Source organism: Bufo bufo, chromosome 5 (genome assembly GCF_905171765.1).
Source record: "Bufo bufo chromosome 5, aBufBuf1.1, whole genome shotgun sequence".
NCBI lineage: Eukaryota > Metazoa > Chordata > Amphibia > Anura > Bufonidae > Bufo > Bufo bufo.
In genome coordinates this window covers 449,770,377-449,788,894 of record NC_053393.1, presented here as the reverse complement: position 1 = coordinate 449,788,894, position 18,518 = coordinate 449,770,377, and the positions used below count along the sequence as shown (strand labels likewise).

The 18,518-nt window shown below is 48.4% G+C and overlaps 1 protein-coding gene across 1 annotated transcript in view; it reads left to right on the top strand.

Annotated features, from left to right (window-relative positions):
• STK31 (serine/threonine kinase 31) overlaps window positions 1-18,518 on the top strand; it is a 195,916-nt gene that overhangs the window by 128,576 nt on the left and 48,822 nt on the right. The window contains exon 12 of the mRNA XM_040434003.1: window positions 5,773-5,904. Within this exon, the coding sequence (XP_040289937.1) occupies window positions 5,773-5,904 (132 nt within the window). The remainder of the gene's footprint in view (window positions 1-5,772; window positions 5,905-18,518) is intronic.

Here is an 18,518-nt window from a genome sequence, read left to right as displayed (position 1 = left end):
ATAAAAATGGCTTCACAGGCAAGGATATTGTGGCTACTAAGATTGCACCTCAATCAACAATTTATAGGATCATCAAGAACTTCAAGGAAAGAGGTTCAATTCTTGTTAAGAAGGCTTCAGGGCGTCCAAGAAATTCCAGCAAGCGCCAGGATCGTCTCCTAAAGAGGATTCAGCTGCGGGATCGGAGTGCCACCAGTGCAGAGCTTGCTCAGGAATGGCAGCAGGCAGTTGTGAGCGCATCTGCACGCACAGTGAGGCGAAGACTTTTGGAAGATGGCCTGGTGTCAAGAAGGGCAGCAAAGAAGCCACTTCTCTCCAAAAAAAACATCAGGGACAGATTGATCTTCTGCAGAAAGTATGGTGAATGGACTGCTGAGGACTGGGGCAAAGTCATATTCTCCGATGAAGCCTCTTTCCGATTGTTTGGGGCATCTGGAAAAAGGCTTGTCCGGAGAAGAAAAGGTGAGCGCTACCATCAGTCCTATGTCATGCCAACAGTAAAGCATCCTGAGACCATTCATGTGTGGGGTTGCTTCTCATCCAAGGGAGTGGACTCACTCACAATTTTGCCCAAAAACACAGCCATGAATAAAGAATGGTACCAAAACACCCTCCAACAGCAACTTCTTCCAACAATCTAACAACAGTTTGGTGAAGAACAATGCATTTTCCAGCACGATGGAGCACCGTGCCATAAGGCAAAAGTGATAACTAAGTGGCTCGGGGACCAAAACGTTGACATTTTGGGTCCATGGCCTGGAAACTCCCCAGATCTTAATCCCATTGAGAACTTGTGGTCAATCCTCAAGAGGCGGGTGGACAATAAAAAACCCACTAATTCTGACAAACTCCAAGAAGTGATTATGAAAGAATGGGTTGCTATCAGTCAGGAATTGGCCCAGAAGTTGATTGAGAGCATGCCCAGTCGAATTGCAGAGGTCCTGAAAAAGAAGGGCCAACACTGCAAATACTGACTCTTTGCATAAATGTCATGTAATTGTCGATAAAAGCCTTTAAAACGTATGAAGTGCGTGTAATTATATTTCACTACATCACAGAAACAACTGAAACAAAGATCTAAAAGCAGTTTAGCAGCAAACTTTGTGAAAACTAATATTTGTGTCATTCTCAAAACTTTTGGCCACGAGTGTACATGCTGTGCTGGACTCGTACATGTCCCCCATCATTGGCGGAGTAGTTGCACTCTCACGAAATTCGTTGTTGGGTGGATTATTGCACCATCACTTAATGCTAGGATAACCCTGTGCATGTTCCCCTTTCACTAGGTGGACCTCCTGCGTTCCTACTAGATACTGTGCGGCCATGTGCATGGCCCCCTTCTGTGCGGAATATAGTATGTCCTACTTCTCTGAAGTCGGTACTGGCCTTGGGCATCACCCCCTTTTGGGGTGGGCCTTTGCACTCTTACCGACTGCAGTGTTTGCCAGGTACATTTCTCCCCTTTCTGGGCGGACTGCTTGCGTTCCATCGCATGCCATACTAGTCTTGTGCATAACTCCCTTCCGGGCGGCACTTTGCACTTCCGTAGATACTGTGGGACTCTGTGGCTGGCCCCCTTCGCTGAGTGACTATTTTGCAGTGAGCGGACGTTCTTGTGCGCTCTGCGTTGTTTGGGCCGTGTATGCCTTCTCCTCCCGTAGGTGGGTTGGCCTTCTCACTGCTTACAGGGCTGCTCGTACGTATGCCTCCCTTCCTCCTGCGACATTCTTGTTTCTCTTGGGATAAGATGCTTGCCGCAAGCCTTGCACTCTTCTCTGAAGAGAGAATTCTGCTTCCACCTGACCCGGACGGGTTCTGCTTGCGCTCTACTGCACCGAGCTAGGCGGTACTCATTCTCTGTTTTGGATTGTATATTGCGGTTCCGTTGTGACGGTATCCACCATGTTCGTTGGCCCTTCTACCTGGGGAGTGTTCGTGTTTCCTAGATGCGTACCCATTCGTCCTCCCGCTGCATTGCTTCCCTGCACAAGCGGTCACATGGACGAGAGTGCTGTCTGCAGCGCCCCTCGAATTCTACGTTTGCTCTGGCGGGACTACGGTTCCCTCGCCTACTACCAATTCCTCCTCTTCGGATGCAGTGTGGTATGAGTCCTTCCTATGGGCGCCCTCTGCGCTTCAGTTCTGCTCTGCTACCAGGTTTGGGCCGCTCCCCTCGGGAAGGTCACCCAACTTCTCTTGGGTGCTCGATTATCCAGGTCCGGGGGACCTCCACTTTGGGTTCTTCAGGGTATTTGCCTTCTGCAAGGTGGTGAGCCGGGGCGTCTCACAGAGTAGCTTTTTTCTCGCCGGCTCTGTTTTGGCTCTCGCTCGGGGCATATCACTCCATGTGGCTTCTGCCCCGGCCAGGCTTCAGAGGCTGTTCCTTCACTGCCCTCCCCTATGGGAGGTGAGTATCACTGCTGCCAGAATAAAGCCCACTCACCAGCAGAAGCCCATCTGAACCTTTGTTCAACTTTAGCATGAGTCTCCAAGTCTCCTCAGTTCAGCTTCTCTCAGCCCTGGCTAAGCCCATGCTCCATCTCTACAGCTTCTGTATTTCATTTACTCCTCCATAATTATCCCACTGCCAGTTTATAGAGGGATTTTTTCATGCTGGTGCCTCCTTGCAGCTGGTGGAAACTTCCCTCTTCCGCTGGCTCCTTACTCCTGCTACTTCGCTGCAGCCAATACTTGGAGAATGGTCCAGTAACCATGGTTAAAATGTAGCCCCTGCCTGCATGTGTGGTCTAGGCCAAGACTCTTAATGAGGATGCTGTACATGGAAGCCTTGGCAGCGCTGTGCGTTAGTCTAGTAGAAGTGATTGGTGATGTACATTGATGTATTCTCATGGTGCAGTCCGTTGGGATTTGTGGACCACTGCATCATTTCAGCTGCAGGTCCACCGATTCATGGGCTCTTCTTCTGTCATCCAAGATGGCTGCACTGCTTCCTAGTCTACCTCATGCATACTATGCCTTGGTAATCCAAAACACTTAAGGGGTTTTGCCATCATAGACAAATGTGGGCATATCACTAGAATATGCCCCCATTGTCTGATAGGTGCAGGTCCCACCTCTGGGACCCGCACCTACACAGAGAACGGAGCGGGGAAAGCAGTTGAGGGTGCACCCTCCATTCATTTCTATGGAGATGCCGAAAATAGCCGAGGCTATTTCTGTCTGCCCCATAGAAATGAATGGGAGGCGAGGGCTGAGCTTGCGTGGTGTGCTCCCATTCACTTGTATGGGAGCATCAGGGAGCAGCGCTTGGTGGTGGTCGGGGACCTCTAGCCACATCTCTCCCCGATCTATTCTCGTTGTAGGGGCAGGTCCCAGAGGTGGGACCCGTACCTATCATACAATGGGGGCATATCCTAGCGGTATGCCCCATTGTCTGTGATGGGAATACCCCTTTAACCGCTTGTCTATCCCTGCTCTTGGTGTGACCACAGCTGGTCTTGGACTACAAAATGCGCAATATGTAGCAGGTAGTCTGAGCAGCGGTGCAGCCATCCTGGATGGCTGAAGAAGAGTCTGGGTATTAGATCTGCAGTTGAAAATTTTAAAAGAATTGCATGAATGGTTTTGCTCGTTCCTCGTTCAATTTAAAATTTTCTTTCTTGAAAAAGAGGTTTTGCTTTAAGCTTCTATTTTTTTCTGGTACTCGCATCAACAAGAGGTGATAAGACAAGCTCATCCTGAAGGTCAGCTCTGCTTAGTTAGACTTGCTCAAATCTCCATCCCCAACAGTTTTTCCATTCCACTGTTCCCCATTCAAGGCTTCTGCCTTCTTTCAGATTCTGGACACTGCAGAGTGAAGAAGTGACCTTCATTGTCCCTCTAGACAAAAGATTATCTTTTATGCCAAAGGAGGACACATCTGTTTGTCCTATCATCAACCTGGAGTGCCGCAACACTTTCTTCTGGGCCAGCCACCTCCACATGGAATACTGCGTCTGTAATTGCCTCTTTGGTACAAGGAGTGTTCCTCTCTTCAACCTTAGTGGACCTAAAGGATATGTGTTTACACATGTTGATGAACTCATTTCACCAGCGTTTCCATACACTCAGTACTATCCTCCCACTACTATTTTTTGGCCTCCCTTCCAGTGTAGTGCCAGCACTCAATTGTGATGGTGATACTTGATTCCAGAAGTGTTTCAGCTATCCGCTGGTTGACATCCTGATAAAGCTGCTGTCCAGGACAAGTCCGTCAGACCAGTCTTAAAGCTGTTCTGAATATCTTGTCTCATTTTGTTTGGATAATCATCTGCTTGAAGTCCACCATTTCGCTTTCCCAACAGATCATCTTTTTCAGCATTTTTCCAGTTCCGCCTCATGAGAAATAATTTTCACTAAGACTACTAGGGGGTTAAAATTCTCCAAAGGTTGTCTCTCTCAGCTTCTGAAAGTTCTGGACACCATGCTGGCCTTGATCAAGACAATTTTGTTCACCCAGTTTCCCTTGTGTGTATTTTTCAGAGGGCAGTTTTCGATAACTGAGACTGCTGTTTGGAATAGTTGGATTGGGTGATCCATCTTTGCAGTCTGCCTTCCCAACGATCAACTATTTCAGGTAGCTGCCAGAGTCAGAAACTCTATAGTGTATGGAGCTGGAACCGATCAACTCTACACTGTAGTTTTACCATAGCTCAGTTCTGTTTTAAGTGAATGCAGCTGAACTGCAGTATGCTGATTCTAGAAACGGCACAGTATATGAAGTCTTCTGCTTTTTCTCCATACACTATATGGTTTCCAGCGCTGTGGCTGCCTGAAACTTAGACCCGCACCGATCTGATATTGATGACCTAGCCTGAGAATAGGCTATCTGTATATGTGGCCTGGACAACCCCTTTAAATCTTTGCAACCTTGGAGAGAATATGCGCAGAATACAGTAGAGTCAGAGCAGGGGAAAGATGTGGTCATGAGTGTAGATGAAATGACTGCTTTGTTCTCCTGATTGGTCTTGTTCTGCACAGGCTTTGTACTTCAGTCTACAGCATCTTGTTGCATGCATGGACACAGCCTTATGGAGCCTCTGTCTACTTGTGGGATCCTTGGCCTTGCTTACATTTGGTGGTAACACAGCTACGCCTAAAACAAAAGAAATTGGATACGTCGGGCAAGTTAAGGGGGCAATAGATCATGAGCTATCACATTTCTAGAGGCTCTTTAGAACATATCCCTTAGATCTACTTGCTTTAGAGGAATTTATTTTTCTCCTCAAACGTTTGGGACAGTATACAGGTTCATGACTTCTACAGTGTATTTGACTTGGTGTCAGCAAAATCGGATGCTTGATCCTATTTTTGATCTGTCTTACTGCTTTACTAATAAGTCGTCAGTGAATTAAAAGGCAGCATGTTACGTCTGTCACGGCACCTTGTTTGGTGAGACGGCTGATGTGACCCATCTTAGAGGCATCAGAAATACTGTCAGGGACTTCAGATTTTATTTGAACATTCATAAAATACAACCCCCACCCCCATAGTTCAGTCCTTGTTTTTTTCTGGTTATATAATTTTATGCTAAGGCTGCAAACCATTTTAGAAAGGAGTCTCTCCCAAAGCTGGAAAAAAAATTGTTTCCCCAGAAATCATAGCCGGAGTTCTCTGGGTGTTTTGTTTGAAGTAACTTACGGTACATAAAACTGTATCCTGCGGCATTAAAATGGGTATAGTGCAAATACTACATCTTAATATCTTTTATTTTTTACTGCTCGATATTCAGCATTTAAATAAAGCCATCTAATATCTTTGTCACATTTTCAGTTCAAAAAGAACATGTCTGAATGGATGAATAAAAACCCAAATGTGGATGACTTACTAATAGTCAAGAAGAGTATTAAAATTTTGAAGGCAGAGCTGAGGTGGAAACTGCATGTCAGCAGCAGCATGGAAGAGGTACCTCATTTTAAAACTTTTTATTTTGAAACCAAGCACCCCGTTCTTATTTGTCCTTGAAATAAGGAAGATTGGACGGGTGTAAGGCCTTTTTGCACATGGCCGTTGTGCGGCTGTTCCGTGCTTTGGGGACCGCAATTTGCGGTCCCCAATGCACGGTCACCATCCATGCAGCAACCGCGACGGATCCAGACCCATTCAACTTGAATAGGTCCGTGATTCGTCCGCACCATAAAAAAAATAGAACTAGTTAAGGGTACTTTCACACTAGCGTTGTTCAGATCTGCCAGGCAGTTCCGGCAACTGAACTGCCTGCCGGATCCAGCAAACCGTGTACAAACGGAAAGCCGGTATCATCTGGAATAACTGATCTGATATTTTAAAATCAAAAGGAAAAATAGCTCCTCCTATGTCCCGGCGCATGTGCAAACCGGATCCGTCGATGCGGCATTTTCCGGAACGCTTGGTACCGGATCCGGCATTAATACATCACTATGGAAATTAAGGCTGGATCCGGCAAGTGCGGTATTGTTCTGTTATTTTGTCCGGTCAAATACTGTACAAGGGACGGAACTTCCTGATGCATACTGAACGGATTGCTTTCCATTCGGAATGCATTAGGACAAAACTGATGCGTTTTTTCCCGGTATTGAGACCCTTTACCAAATTTCAATACCGGAAAAGAATAACGCTAGTGTGAAAGTACCCTAAGTGAATGGGTCCGCATCCATGATGCGGGGAGCACACAGCCGGTGGCCGCCTATAGAGGAGACCCACTGTTTGCGGGCCGCAATACGAGCCACGGCTGGCAACGGCCATGTGGCATGAGGCTTAAGACTGAATTTGAATTCCCCAGTTTGACTTTTCTGGCTAGGGATGCACCTAGCCTTTTTTTTTTTTTTTTGCTATGTTTAGATCATGTTGAAAATCGCGCTCAAGCAAGTCAGTAAACTTATGTCCAGGTGATACCTTAACCCCTTAAGGACTTATGACGTACCGGTATGGCATGTTTCCAGAGTCCTTAAGGACCCATGATATACCGGTACGTCATAACTTTAAAACTACATTGCGGCACGGGTTAATAGGAACAGGATGTCCGCTGAAATCATTCAGCGGGCATCCTGTCACAACGCCGGGGGGTTTCATGTCAATTCAGACCTGCGGTTTGCAGCTTTACCTGAGGTTTGCGGCGGTGATCGGGGATGCCATCGGGTCCCCATGCGGCTGTAGGGGGGACCCGATGGCATGGGTCACCGCTGCCTTCCTGTGACGTGCCTGTGAGATCCAGCCCCCTGGATCTCACAGGCCGGAAGCTGTATGAGTAATAAACACAGTATTGGAGTATTTGAATGCATTGTAAAGGGGATTAGACCCCCAAAAGTTCAAGTCCCAAAGTGGGACAAAAAATAAAGTGAATTTTTTTTTTGAAAAAATCAAGTTTTCCCCTCAAAAAATTAAACGTTTCAAGTAAAAATAAACAAAAACGTGTCCGTATCTGGCTCTATAAACATATCACATGACCTAACCCCTCAGATGAACACCGTAAAAAATAAAAAAACTGTGCTAAATAAACCATTTTTTGTCACCTTACATCACAAAAATGTAATAGCAAGCGATCAAAAAGTCACATGCACCCCAAAATAGTACCAATAAAACCGTCCCGTCATCTGATCCCGCAAAAATCATATCCTACCCAAGGTAATCGCCCAAAAACTTAAAAAAAACTATGGCTCTCAGAATATGGAGACACTAAAACATGATTTTTTATTTATTTTTTAAATGATATTATTGTGTAAAACTTACATAATTAAATAAATAGTATACATATTATGTATCGCAGCGTCCGTGACAACCTGGTCTATAAAAATATCACATGACCTAACCTGTCAGATGAATGTTGTAAATAATAAAAAATAAAAACTGTGGGGTCACTTTTTTTGAGTTTCTACTTTAGGGGTGCATCAGGGGGGCTTCAAATGGGGCATGGTGTAAAAAAAAAACCAGTCCAGCAAAACCTGCCTTCCAAAAACCGTTTGGCATTCCTTTCCTTCTGCGCCCTGCCATGTGCCCGTACAGCGGTTTACGACCACATATGGGGTGTTTCTTTAAACTACAGAATCGGGGCCATAAATACACTGCTCAAAAAAATAAAGGGAACACTTAAACAACACAATGTAACTCCAAGTCAATCACACTTCTGTGAAATCAAACTGTCCACTTAGGAAGCAACACTGAGTGACAATCAATTTCACATGCTGTTGTGCAAATGGGATAGACAACAGGTGGAAATTATAGGCAATTAGCAAGACCCCCCCCCCCCCCCCCCAATAAAGGAGTGGTTCTGCAGGTGATGCCCACAGACCACGTCTCAGTTCCTATGCTTCCTGGCTGATGTTTTGGTCTTTTTTGAATGCTGGCGGTGCTTTCACTCTAGTGGTAGCATGAGACGGAGTCTACAACCCACACAAGTGGCTCAGGTAGTGCAGCTTATCCAGGATGGCACATCAATGCGAGCTGTGGCAAGAAGGTTTGCTGTGTCTGTCAGCGTAATGTCCTGAGCATGGAGGCGCTACCAGGAGACAGGCCAGTACATCAGGAGACGTGGAGGAGGCCGTAGGAGGGCAATAACCCAGCAGCAGGACCGCTACCTCCGCCTTTGTGCAAGGAGGAACAGGAGGAGCACTGCCAGAGCCCTGCAAAATGACCTTCAGCAGGCCACAAATGTGCATGTGTCTGCTCAAACGGTCAGAAACAGACTCCATGAGGGTGATATGAGGGCCCGACGTCCACAGGTGGGGGTTGTGCTTACAGCCCAACACCGTGCAGGACGTTTGGCATTTGCCAGAGAACACCAAGATTGGCAAATTCGCCACTGACGCCCTGTGCTCTTCACAGATGAAAGCAGGTTCACACTGAGCACATGTGACAGACGTGACAGAGTCTGGAGACGCCGTGGAGAACGTTCTGCTGCCTGCAACATCCTCCAGCATGACCGGTTTGGCATTGGGTCAGTAATGGTGTGGGGTGGCATTTCTTTGGAGGGCCGCACAGCCCTCCATGTGCTCGCCAGAGGTAGCCTGACTGCCATTAGGTACCGAGATGAGATCCTCAAACCCCTTGTGAGACCATATGCTGGTGCGGTTGGCCCTGGGTTCCTCCTAATGCAAGACAATGCTAGACCTCATGTGGCTGGAGTGTGTCAGCAGTTCCTGCAAGACTAAGGCATTGATGCTATGGACTGGCCCGCCTGTTCCCCAGACCTGAATCCAATTGAGCACATCTGGGACATCATGTCTCGCTCTATCCACCAACGTCACGTTGCACCACAGACTGTCCAGGAGTTGGCAGATGCTTTAGTCCAGGTCTGGGAGGAGATCCCTCAGGAGACCGTCCGCCACCTCATCAGGAGCATGCACAGGCGTTGTAGGGAGGTCATACAGGCACGTGGAGGCCACACACACTACTGAGCCTCATTTTGACTTGTTTTAAGGACATTACATCAAAGTTGGATCAGCATGTAGTGTGTTTTTCCACTTTAATTTGAGTGTGACTCCAAATCCAGACCTCCATGGGTTGAAAAATTTGATTTCCATTTTTTAATTTTTGTGTGATTTTGTTGTCAGCACATTCAACTATGTAAAGAACAAAGTATTTCAGAAGAATATTTAACTAATTCAGATCTAGGATGTGTTATTTTTGTGTTCCCTTTATTTTTTTGAGCAGTGTAGTTTGGTTTGGCTGTTAACCCTTGCTTTGTAACTGGAAAAAAATTCTTAAAATTGAAAATCTGCCAAAAAAGTGAAATTTTGAAATTGTATCTCTATTTTCCATTAATTCTTGTGGAACACCTAAAGGGTTAACGACGTTTGTAAAATCAGTTTTGAATACCTTGAGGGGTGTAGTTTATAGAATGGGGTCATTTTTGGGTGGTTTCTATTATGTAAACCTCGCAAAGTGACTTCAGACCTGAACTGGTCCCTAAAAATTTTTTTTTTTTTTTTAAATTTTGGAAAAATTTTAAGATTTGCTTCTAAACTTCTAAGCCTTGTAACATCCCCAAAAAATAAAATATCATTCCCAAAATGATCCAAACCGGAAGTGGACATATGGGAAATGTAAAGTAATAACTATTTTTGGAGGTATTACGATGTATTATAGAAGTAGAGAAATTGAAATTTGGGAATGTGCCATTTTTTACAAATTTTGGGTAAATTTGGTATTTTTTATAAATAAAAAAGATTTTATTTTTTTTACTTCATTTTACCAGTGTCATGGCCAAGTCCTTAAGGTGAAATAGGGCTGAGTCCTTAAGGGGTTAAACGGGTTGTCCCATAAAACATCTACAGTTTTCAAACCAGCACCTGGATCTTAATACTTTTGTAATTGCATGTAATTAAAAATGTATTGATGCCACAGAGTGATTTCAGGGAAATGTACATGTATGGCGCCACCTGCTGTTTGTGTGTTTTTGTTTTTTTTTTTCTTTTTTTTTTTCTTATTTAACTGGGATGGCCGCATATTTTCAGTTTCATCCTTTCATCCTTCATGAGCTGTGATAGGCAGAGAGCTGCAGCAGAATAGACACTCCCCTTGAGCTGTCAGCTTAATTGAAATCTAGCAGAGCAATGAATGGGGAGATCTCTGGATCCATGTGAGGTACAGGGCTGGTTCGAGCTTTGTTAGGAAGAGCTTGTCATATACTATATGATGTTCATGGCATAACCACTTTAACCACTTCCAGACTGAGCCATTTACCCCCTTCCTGACCAGGCCTAATTTTGCTTATCCAAGCCATTCATGTTAATGGAAAATTTGAGTCAATATATTTTACCTTTATTTATAAAAAAAAAAAAAAAAATCCAAAAGTTAGGGTACTTTCACACTTGCGGCAGGACGGATACGACATGCTGTTCACCATGTCGGATCCGTCCTTCCGCCGGACCGCCGCTCCGTCCCCATTGACTATAAAGCGAAAGCCGCCGGACTAAAAAGTCCTGCGTGTCCAACTTTTTAGTCTGGTGGCTTTCGCCGTGCTGCGCCGGAGCTCCGCCCCCGTCCCCATTATAGTCAATGGGGACGGAGCGGCAGCACGGCGAAATAGCGGAAGGACGGATCCGTCCTGCGGCAAGTGTGAAAGTACCCTTAACGAAAATTCGAAAAAATTCACTTTTTTTAATTTGAATCTAACTGCTTTTATAAGACAGATAGTGATGCCTCATAAAATATTTATTAATTAACATTCCTCATATGTCTACTTTTATGTTGGCATCATTTTAGTAATGTTTTATTTTTTTAGGACGCTAGAAGGTTTAGAAGTTTAAAAGCAATTTTCAAAGTGAACTTTAAGGACCAGTTCAGTTCTGAAGTCACTTTGTGGGCTTACATAAGAGAACCAACCCATAAATGACCGCATTTTAGAAATTACACCCCTCAAACTATTCAAAACTGGTTTGGAACTCTTAACCCTTTAGGTATTCCACAGGAATTAAAGCAAAATAGAGGTGAAATTTCAAAATGTCACTTTTTTTTTTTTGCAGATTTTTCATTTTAATCAATTTTTTCCTTTGGCACATCAAGGGGTAACAACAACACAAACCTCAATATTTATTACCTTGATTCTGCAGTTTGCAGAAACGCCCCATATGTGGTCGTATACCGCTGTTTAGGCACACAACAGGGCACGACAGCGCCATATGGTTTTTGGAGGGCAGATTTTGCTGGAATGGTCTTTGGGCACCATGTTGCATTTGAAGAGCCCCTGAGCTTCCAAAGTGACCACATTTTGACATTTTGTAAACTACACCACCCAAGGAATGTTTAACCCCTTAAGGACACAGCCTTATTTCACCTTAGGACCAGGCCATTTTTTGCAAATCTGACCAGTGTCACTTTAAGTGCTGATAACTTTAAAACGCTTTGACTTATCCAGGCCATTCTGAGATTGTTTTTTCGTCACATATTGTACTTCATGACACTGGTAAAATGAAGTCAAAAAAATTAATTTTTTTTGCACAAAAAAATACCTAATTTACCAAAAATTTTGAAAAATTAGCAAATTTCAAAGTTTCAGTTTCTCTACTTCTGTAATACATAGTAATACCCCCAAAAATTGTGATTACTTTACATTCCCCATATGTCTACTTCATGTTTGAATTATTTTGGGAATGATATTTTATTTTTTGGGGATGTTATAAGTAGGGGTGCACCGAAATGAAAATTCTGGTCCGAAACCGAAAATTCAGGATGCCCTTGACCGAAAACCGAAACTGCCTTTTTGCCCAAATACTTTTAAAATACTTTTTTTTTTAATGATCGGCGCTGTTATGGAGAGGGGGATCTGTGGGTGGCGCTGTTATGGAGAGGGGGATCTGTGGGTGGCTCTGTTATGGAGAGGGGGATCTGTGGGTGGCGCTGTTATGGAGAGGGGGATCTGTGGGTGGCTCTGTTATGGAGAGGGGGATCTGTGGGTGGCTCTGTTATGGAGAGGGGGATCTGTGGGTGGCTCTGTTATGGAGAGGGGGATCTGTGGGTGGCTCTGTTATGGAGAGGGGGATCTGTGGGTGGCGCTGTTATGGAGGGGGGGGATATGTGCACTGTTATGGGCATAACAGTGCACAGATCCCTTTCCCCATAACAGTGCACAGATCCCCCCTCCCCATAGCAGTGCCATAGACCGATCCCCCTACCCATAACAGCCCCGGCCCTGCTGCTCACAGCAGACTATTCACTCACTGCATCTTTATTTTACCTTACAATCGTGACGCTCCAGTAACTGCAGGCAGAGCGGAGGGCGGCGTAACGTCACTTACTCAAGTGACGCACCTGGTCCGCCCACTTTATGAATGAAGGAGGCGGAGCAGGCGCGTCACGTTAGTAAGTGACGTTACGCCGCCCTCCGCTCTGCCTGCAGAGTTGTTACTGGAGCGTCACGATTGTAAGGTAAAATAAAGATGCAGTGACTTAAAGTAAACCGCCCGGCGCCCGCCCGCAGATGGTGAGCTACTTGGTGGGTGACAAATCCCACACCCCATATTTTCGGCCGATATGTAACAATATTGGCCGAAATGGATTAGGTACATTTTCGGCCGATATTTTCGGCTGCCGGAATTTCGGTGCACCCCTAGTTGTAAGGCTTGGAAGCAAATCTTGAAATTTTTCAGAAATTTACAAAAACTCAATTTCTCGTACTTTTTTCCATTGGGGGACACAGACGATGGGTATAGCTTAGAGATATTAGTAGGAGGGACACTATGCAAATGAAAGAGCTCCTCCTCCTCGGGCTATACCCCCCGACTCCACCAGGAGGAACTCAGTCTTTGCTTAGTGTCTGGTGAAGGAGGTTGACACTTTCATTCGTCTCCCTTTTGTTATTTTTCTTCCAGCTGAGGACGCAGGTCGGCATTGCGCCTTCCTGGTCCCCCATGGAGTGCCCACCGCCGTTTGTTGGACGTTGCCAGGCTGCCTCCATTATCCCCCCAAGAAGGCAAGTGGATCCGGGCTCGACCTGTCAGCTCCGGCATCCCACCAGCTCCTGGGTCACCTGCTGCCACCCTCCTCCAGAGCACTGCACTCCTGAGCAAGGAGTCAGATGTCTGAAGAGGTGCATCCCTGCTGGTCCTGTAGTCTAGGGAGAAGATCTGCAGGAGCAGATAAGTATGAAGCTGCAAGGCAGCCATGTCCTCTGTGTCTCCCCCCTCCCTCCCTCCCTCTCTGCTCTGAGACCTATGGGCCTCCTGGGTGAATGGGGATCTAGGTGGCATTGTTGTTCTGTCTGGGGCGCAAGGGTCATGGAGGCACTTAACTAGGCAGGCGTCTCTGGATGTCCCTGCTCCTTCTCTGCCGGCATATCATGTCTCTGAGCACTTCCCCCTCCGGTCTCCGCTTTTCTGGGCTTGCCACCCCCCTTGCTGGGGACGCCTTACTTTAGTTTTTTCCACGCTGAGCGGCGCCGGGGGCCATTTTCTTTCCCTTCTTTACACAGTGAGCTCTTTTCCCGCTCCTATGATGCGATCGCGGCCGGTGGCGGAGCCTAATCGCGGCCGGGGGGCGGAGCCTAATCGCGGCCGGGGGCGGAGCCTAATCGGAACTCCGGCTCCTTCCTGCTGCTGCTGAGAAGCTTCTCACACTGAACGGCTGCTCCCCTGCTCCCCTCTGGATTGATGCTCTTGCCTGAGCGGTAGGATTTTTTTCTCTCTGTACTGATTCCAGTCACTTTTGTGAAGAGACCATCATGCCTAAGACTAAGTCCGGTAAGACCTCTTCTCAGACCCCAATGGGGTCCTGTTGGAGTGTCTGCTCCCACTTTCGGTCACTGGTGCCTGTGCCTCCTGCCCTGCCTCTGGACAGAATCACCTTTCTCCCCTTCTCTTGCCCAGTCCAGCCCCCCCCCCCCCCCCCCCCCCGGTCACTGCGGAGCCTGCGGCCCCCGCTTGGGCATCTGCCATGTCCAGCGCGGCCGCTGATTTGGCCCTGTTCGCCAAGGCAGCCATGTCTTTCATAGAACGTATGTCCGTTTCCAATCCTGCAGCGCCAACCACTCCGTCCCCTCACAGTGGTTCCTGCAGAGGACGCCTGACTACTAAGAGGCAGCGTGAGCGACAGCATCCCTCCTCGGATGACTCCGCTTCTTCCCCTCGGCTAGAAGCTTGCTCAGACTCCTCCCCCCCCCCCCCCCTTAGGGAGCACAGGTCTGAAAGGGAATTGTCCAGCTCGGACGAGGTCACGGAGCGGGACCTTCCGCCAAAGCTCTCCACCATGTTGGCTGATCTAGTAGCGGCTGTCCGTGACACCTTTAATCTCCAAGGGGATTCTCCTCCTTCCACTAGGAGGGAGTTCGCCCTTTTTCCTCCCAAAAAACCGGAGGCTGCTGTCTTTCCGGTCCATGAGGAATTTTCCGCTGTCATAGCCAGGGCATGGACCCGTCCTAATCAGAAGTTTTCCGCCACAAAACGCATGGATACTCTCTATCCTTTCCCGGCGGACAGCGTGGAGAAGTGGTCTTCTCCCCCTAGGGTGGACCCCCCGGTAGCCAGGTTGGCCAAAAACACGGCCCTCCCTGTCCTGGACGGCTCCTCTCTGCAGGACGCTGTGGACAGGCGCCTAGATTCTCTGGCAAAATCCATATTCTCACTGGCGGGCACGTCCCTACGACCTGCCTTTGCCTCGGCATGGGTGGCCAGAGCTCTCTCAATGTGGCTGCAGCGCCATCACCAGGACCTGGCGGACCAAGGTGCGTCGGCGGACACGCTGGATTTAATTCTCCAGATGTCTCAGGCCTCCAAATTCCTCTGTGAGGCTTCCATGGACATTGGTCCCTTTTTTGCCCGCGTCTCGGCCCTCTCGGTCATTCAACGCAGGGAGGTCTGGTTGAAGGTATGGGATGCTGACGCTTCCTCCAAGCGTTCCCTTGCGTACCTCCCCTTTGAGGGTTCCAGACTTTTTGGGGCTCAACGGCATGAGTTCATCTCTGCCGCTACTAGGGGCAAAAGCTTCCCCAGGCTAGGGTTAAGCACCCTTTCGGGCGAGGACTTCCGGTTCTCGGTACCAGTCCTTTCGCCGCTTCTCTGCGAACAAGTCGTCGCCTGCTTCCTCTGCAGGAGGGTCACAGGACTCCCGCAAGCAGCCCTCTTTCAAACCCCAGCCTACCTGGCGCCCGAGGACACAGTCGACCCGCCCTTCCGCTCCCAAGCAATCTTCTGCATGAAGTGGCGCCCCCACCCCTCGTGGTGGGGGGCCGCCTGCTTTCTTATCAGCAGATTTGGACTCATGTTCAGGACGCATGGGCTCTAGAGATTGTAACGTCTGGTTACAAGATAGAGTTCGCTTCCAGACCACCGGAATGTTTTTTTTCTCCCTCCGCTCCGTTATTGTTTCTTTTCTTCCAGGGGAGTTCCTCGCGTCCGTGGACATCCATGGCGCTTATCTGCATGTTCCGATCGCAGAATCTCACCAACGATTCCTGCGCTTCGCCATTGGGGCTCGTCACTATCAGTTTGTCGCCCTTCCTTTCGGGTTGGCAACCGCCCCTCGGGTCTTTACCAAGATCCTGGCACCGATCATGGCGCTTCTTCGTACCAGGGGCATTCCTTTGCTGCCCTATCTGGACGATATCCTGATAAAAGCCCCCTCGCTTCCGCAGGCCGAGGACAGCGTCCGGATCACTGTTCAGACTCTGGAACAGTTCGGCTGGATAATCAATTTTCCAAAGTCCTCTCTGCTCCCATCCCAGAAGCTCCCCTTCCTGGGAATGGTTTTTAAACACCTTGTCCGCCAGAGTGTTCCTGCCACCCTCCAAGTCCTCCCAGATCCAGGGGGCAGTGTCGAATCTACTGCGATCCCAGTTCCTCTCCATACGGGAATGCATGCGGGTCCTGGGTCTTATGGTGGCCTCTTTCGAAGCCGTTCCATATGCCCAGTTTCACACTCGCTTGTTACAACAGGAGATCCTTTCCCTCTGGGACAAAAACCTCTCGGGGTCTAGACGATCGCATCCGCTTGTCTCAGCGGGTTCGGACAGCTCTCCGTTGGTGGCTATCCCCATTGAACCTGAGGTCGGGGAGATCCTTTCTCCTGGACGGTCGTCACCACCGAGGCCGGCCTCCTGGGTTGGGGCGGCGTTCTCCAGTCTCGCACGGTTCAAGGGATTTGGTCGGCGGCAGAGTCTCTCCTTCCAATCAACATTCTGGAACTGAGGGTGATTTTCCGCCCGCTCTCTCTCTCTCTCTCTCTCTCTCTCTCTCTCTCTCTCTCTCTCTTTCTCTCTCTCCCATTGGACCCCTCTCCTTGCGGGCCTCCCAGTGAGGATTCAATCTGACAATGCCACGGCCATGGCCTACATCAACCATCAGGGCGGGACCCGCAGCCGGATGGTGATGCAGGAGGTGACGAGAATTCTGACGTGGGCGGAGACGCACGTTCCAGTGTTGTCAGCAGTTTACATTCCAGGAGTGGACAACTGGACAGCAGACTTTCTAAGCCGCAACAAGGTGGATCCAGGCGAGTGGTCTCTGCATCCAGAAGTGTTCGAAGAAATCTGCCACAGATGGGGCCGTCTGGATGTAGACTTAGTGGCGTCCAGGTTCAACAACAAGCTCCCAGTGTTCCTGGCTCGCGCCCGAGATCCGAAGGCATACGAATGGACGTGCAGGTGTCTCCGTGGCAGGACTTAAGCCTCCCCTATTTTTTCCTCTCCTACCAAAGGTTCTACGCAAGATCGAGGCGGAAGTGATCCCGACCGTTCTCATCGCCCCAGGGTGGCCCCGCCGCGCGTGGTTTTCGGACGTGGCTCGGATGCTGGCGGAAGCCCCATGGCCTCTACCTGACAGACAGGACCTACTGTCTCAGGGCCCGCTCTTCCACCAGAATTTACGGTCTCTTCGTTTAACGGCATGGCTGTTAAAAACCGCCATCCTGAAGAGGAGGGGGTTCTCGGATTCAGTGATTAGGACCACGATCAGAGCGAGGAAGTCTTCTTCCTCCCGGATTTACTATCGTACCTGGAAGGCCTTCCTGTCCTTTTGTGAGAGTTCGGGGTTCCCTCCCCTTCGCTTTTCCATCCCGATGGTACTGTCTTTTCTTCAGTCTGGGCTTGAGCAGGGACTGTCGCTTAGTTCCCTGTAAGGTCAGGTTTTGGCGCTGGCCGTCTTTTTTTGCAGAGGTCCCTTGCTCTTATGGGTCCTGTGAAGACCTTTCTTCAGGGGGTGGCACATTCGGTTTCCCCGTATGTTCCCCCTTTGTCTCCTTGGGATCTCAATTTGGTCCTGCGTGCTCTGCAGTCAGCCCCCTTCGAGCCTTTGAGGGAGGTCTCTCTGACTGTTCTCACCTGGAAAGTGGTCTTCCTTGTGGCCATAACTTCTAATACAGTTACATAGCATAGTGATTAAAGTTCTGGGCTATTATGCAGAAGCTGTGAGTTCAAATCCCATCACAAGCTTTTAAATCAGACTGGTGTCGGAGCTGGCCGCTTTTTCCTGTCAGGAGCCTTTTCTGGTTTTCCACCAGGATAAGGTTGTGCTCCGTCCGGTCCCCTCCTTTTTGCCCAAGGTGGTCTCTCCCTTCCACCTTAATGAGGATCTTGTCCTGCCTTCCTTTTGCCCTTCTCCGGCTAACCCAAGGAACTGCATTCCCTGGATGTCGTACAGGCCCTGAAGGTGTATCTCGCGGCTACTGCTTCCGTCCGCCGTTCATGACGCTCTGGATCTGCTCGGCTATTTCCGCGGGTTATCGCGCTTGTGGTAGAGTTCCCCCGGCTAGGATTACCGCTCACTCCACTAGCGCAATGGGGGGCTTCCTGGGCAAGACGCAATCGTGCCTCTGCGTCTCAGCTGTGTAAGGCGGCCACCTGGTCGTCCTTACATACTTTTACGAAGTTTATCAGTTGCATCACTGGCTTCGGCTGATGCGGTCTTTGGCCGCAGGGTTTTGCAGGCTGTGGTTCCTGTTTGACCGTTGGACGTTCCTCCTGGCGGTGCTGAGATTTTTTCCCACCCCATGGACTGCTTTAGGACGTCCCATCGTCTGTGTCCCCCAATGGAAAAAAGTACGAGAAAAGGAGATTTTTGTGAAACTCACCTGTAAAATCTTTTTCTTGTCTTTTCCATTGGGGGACACAGCTC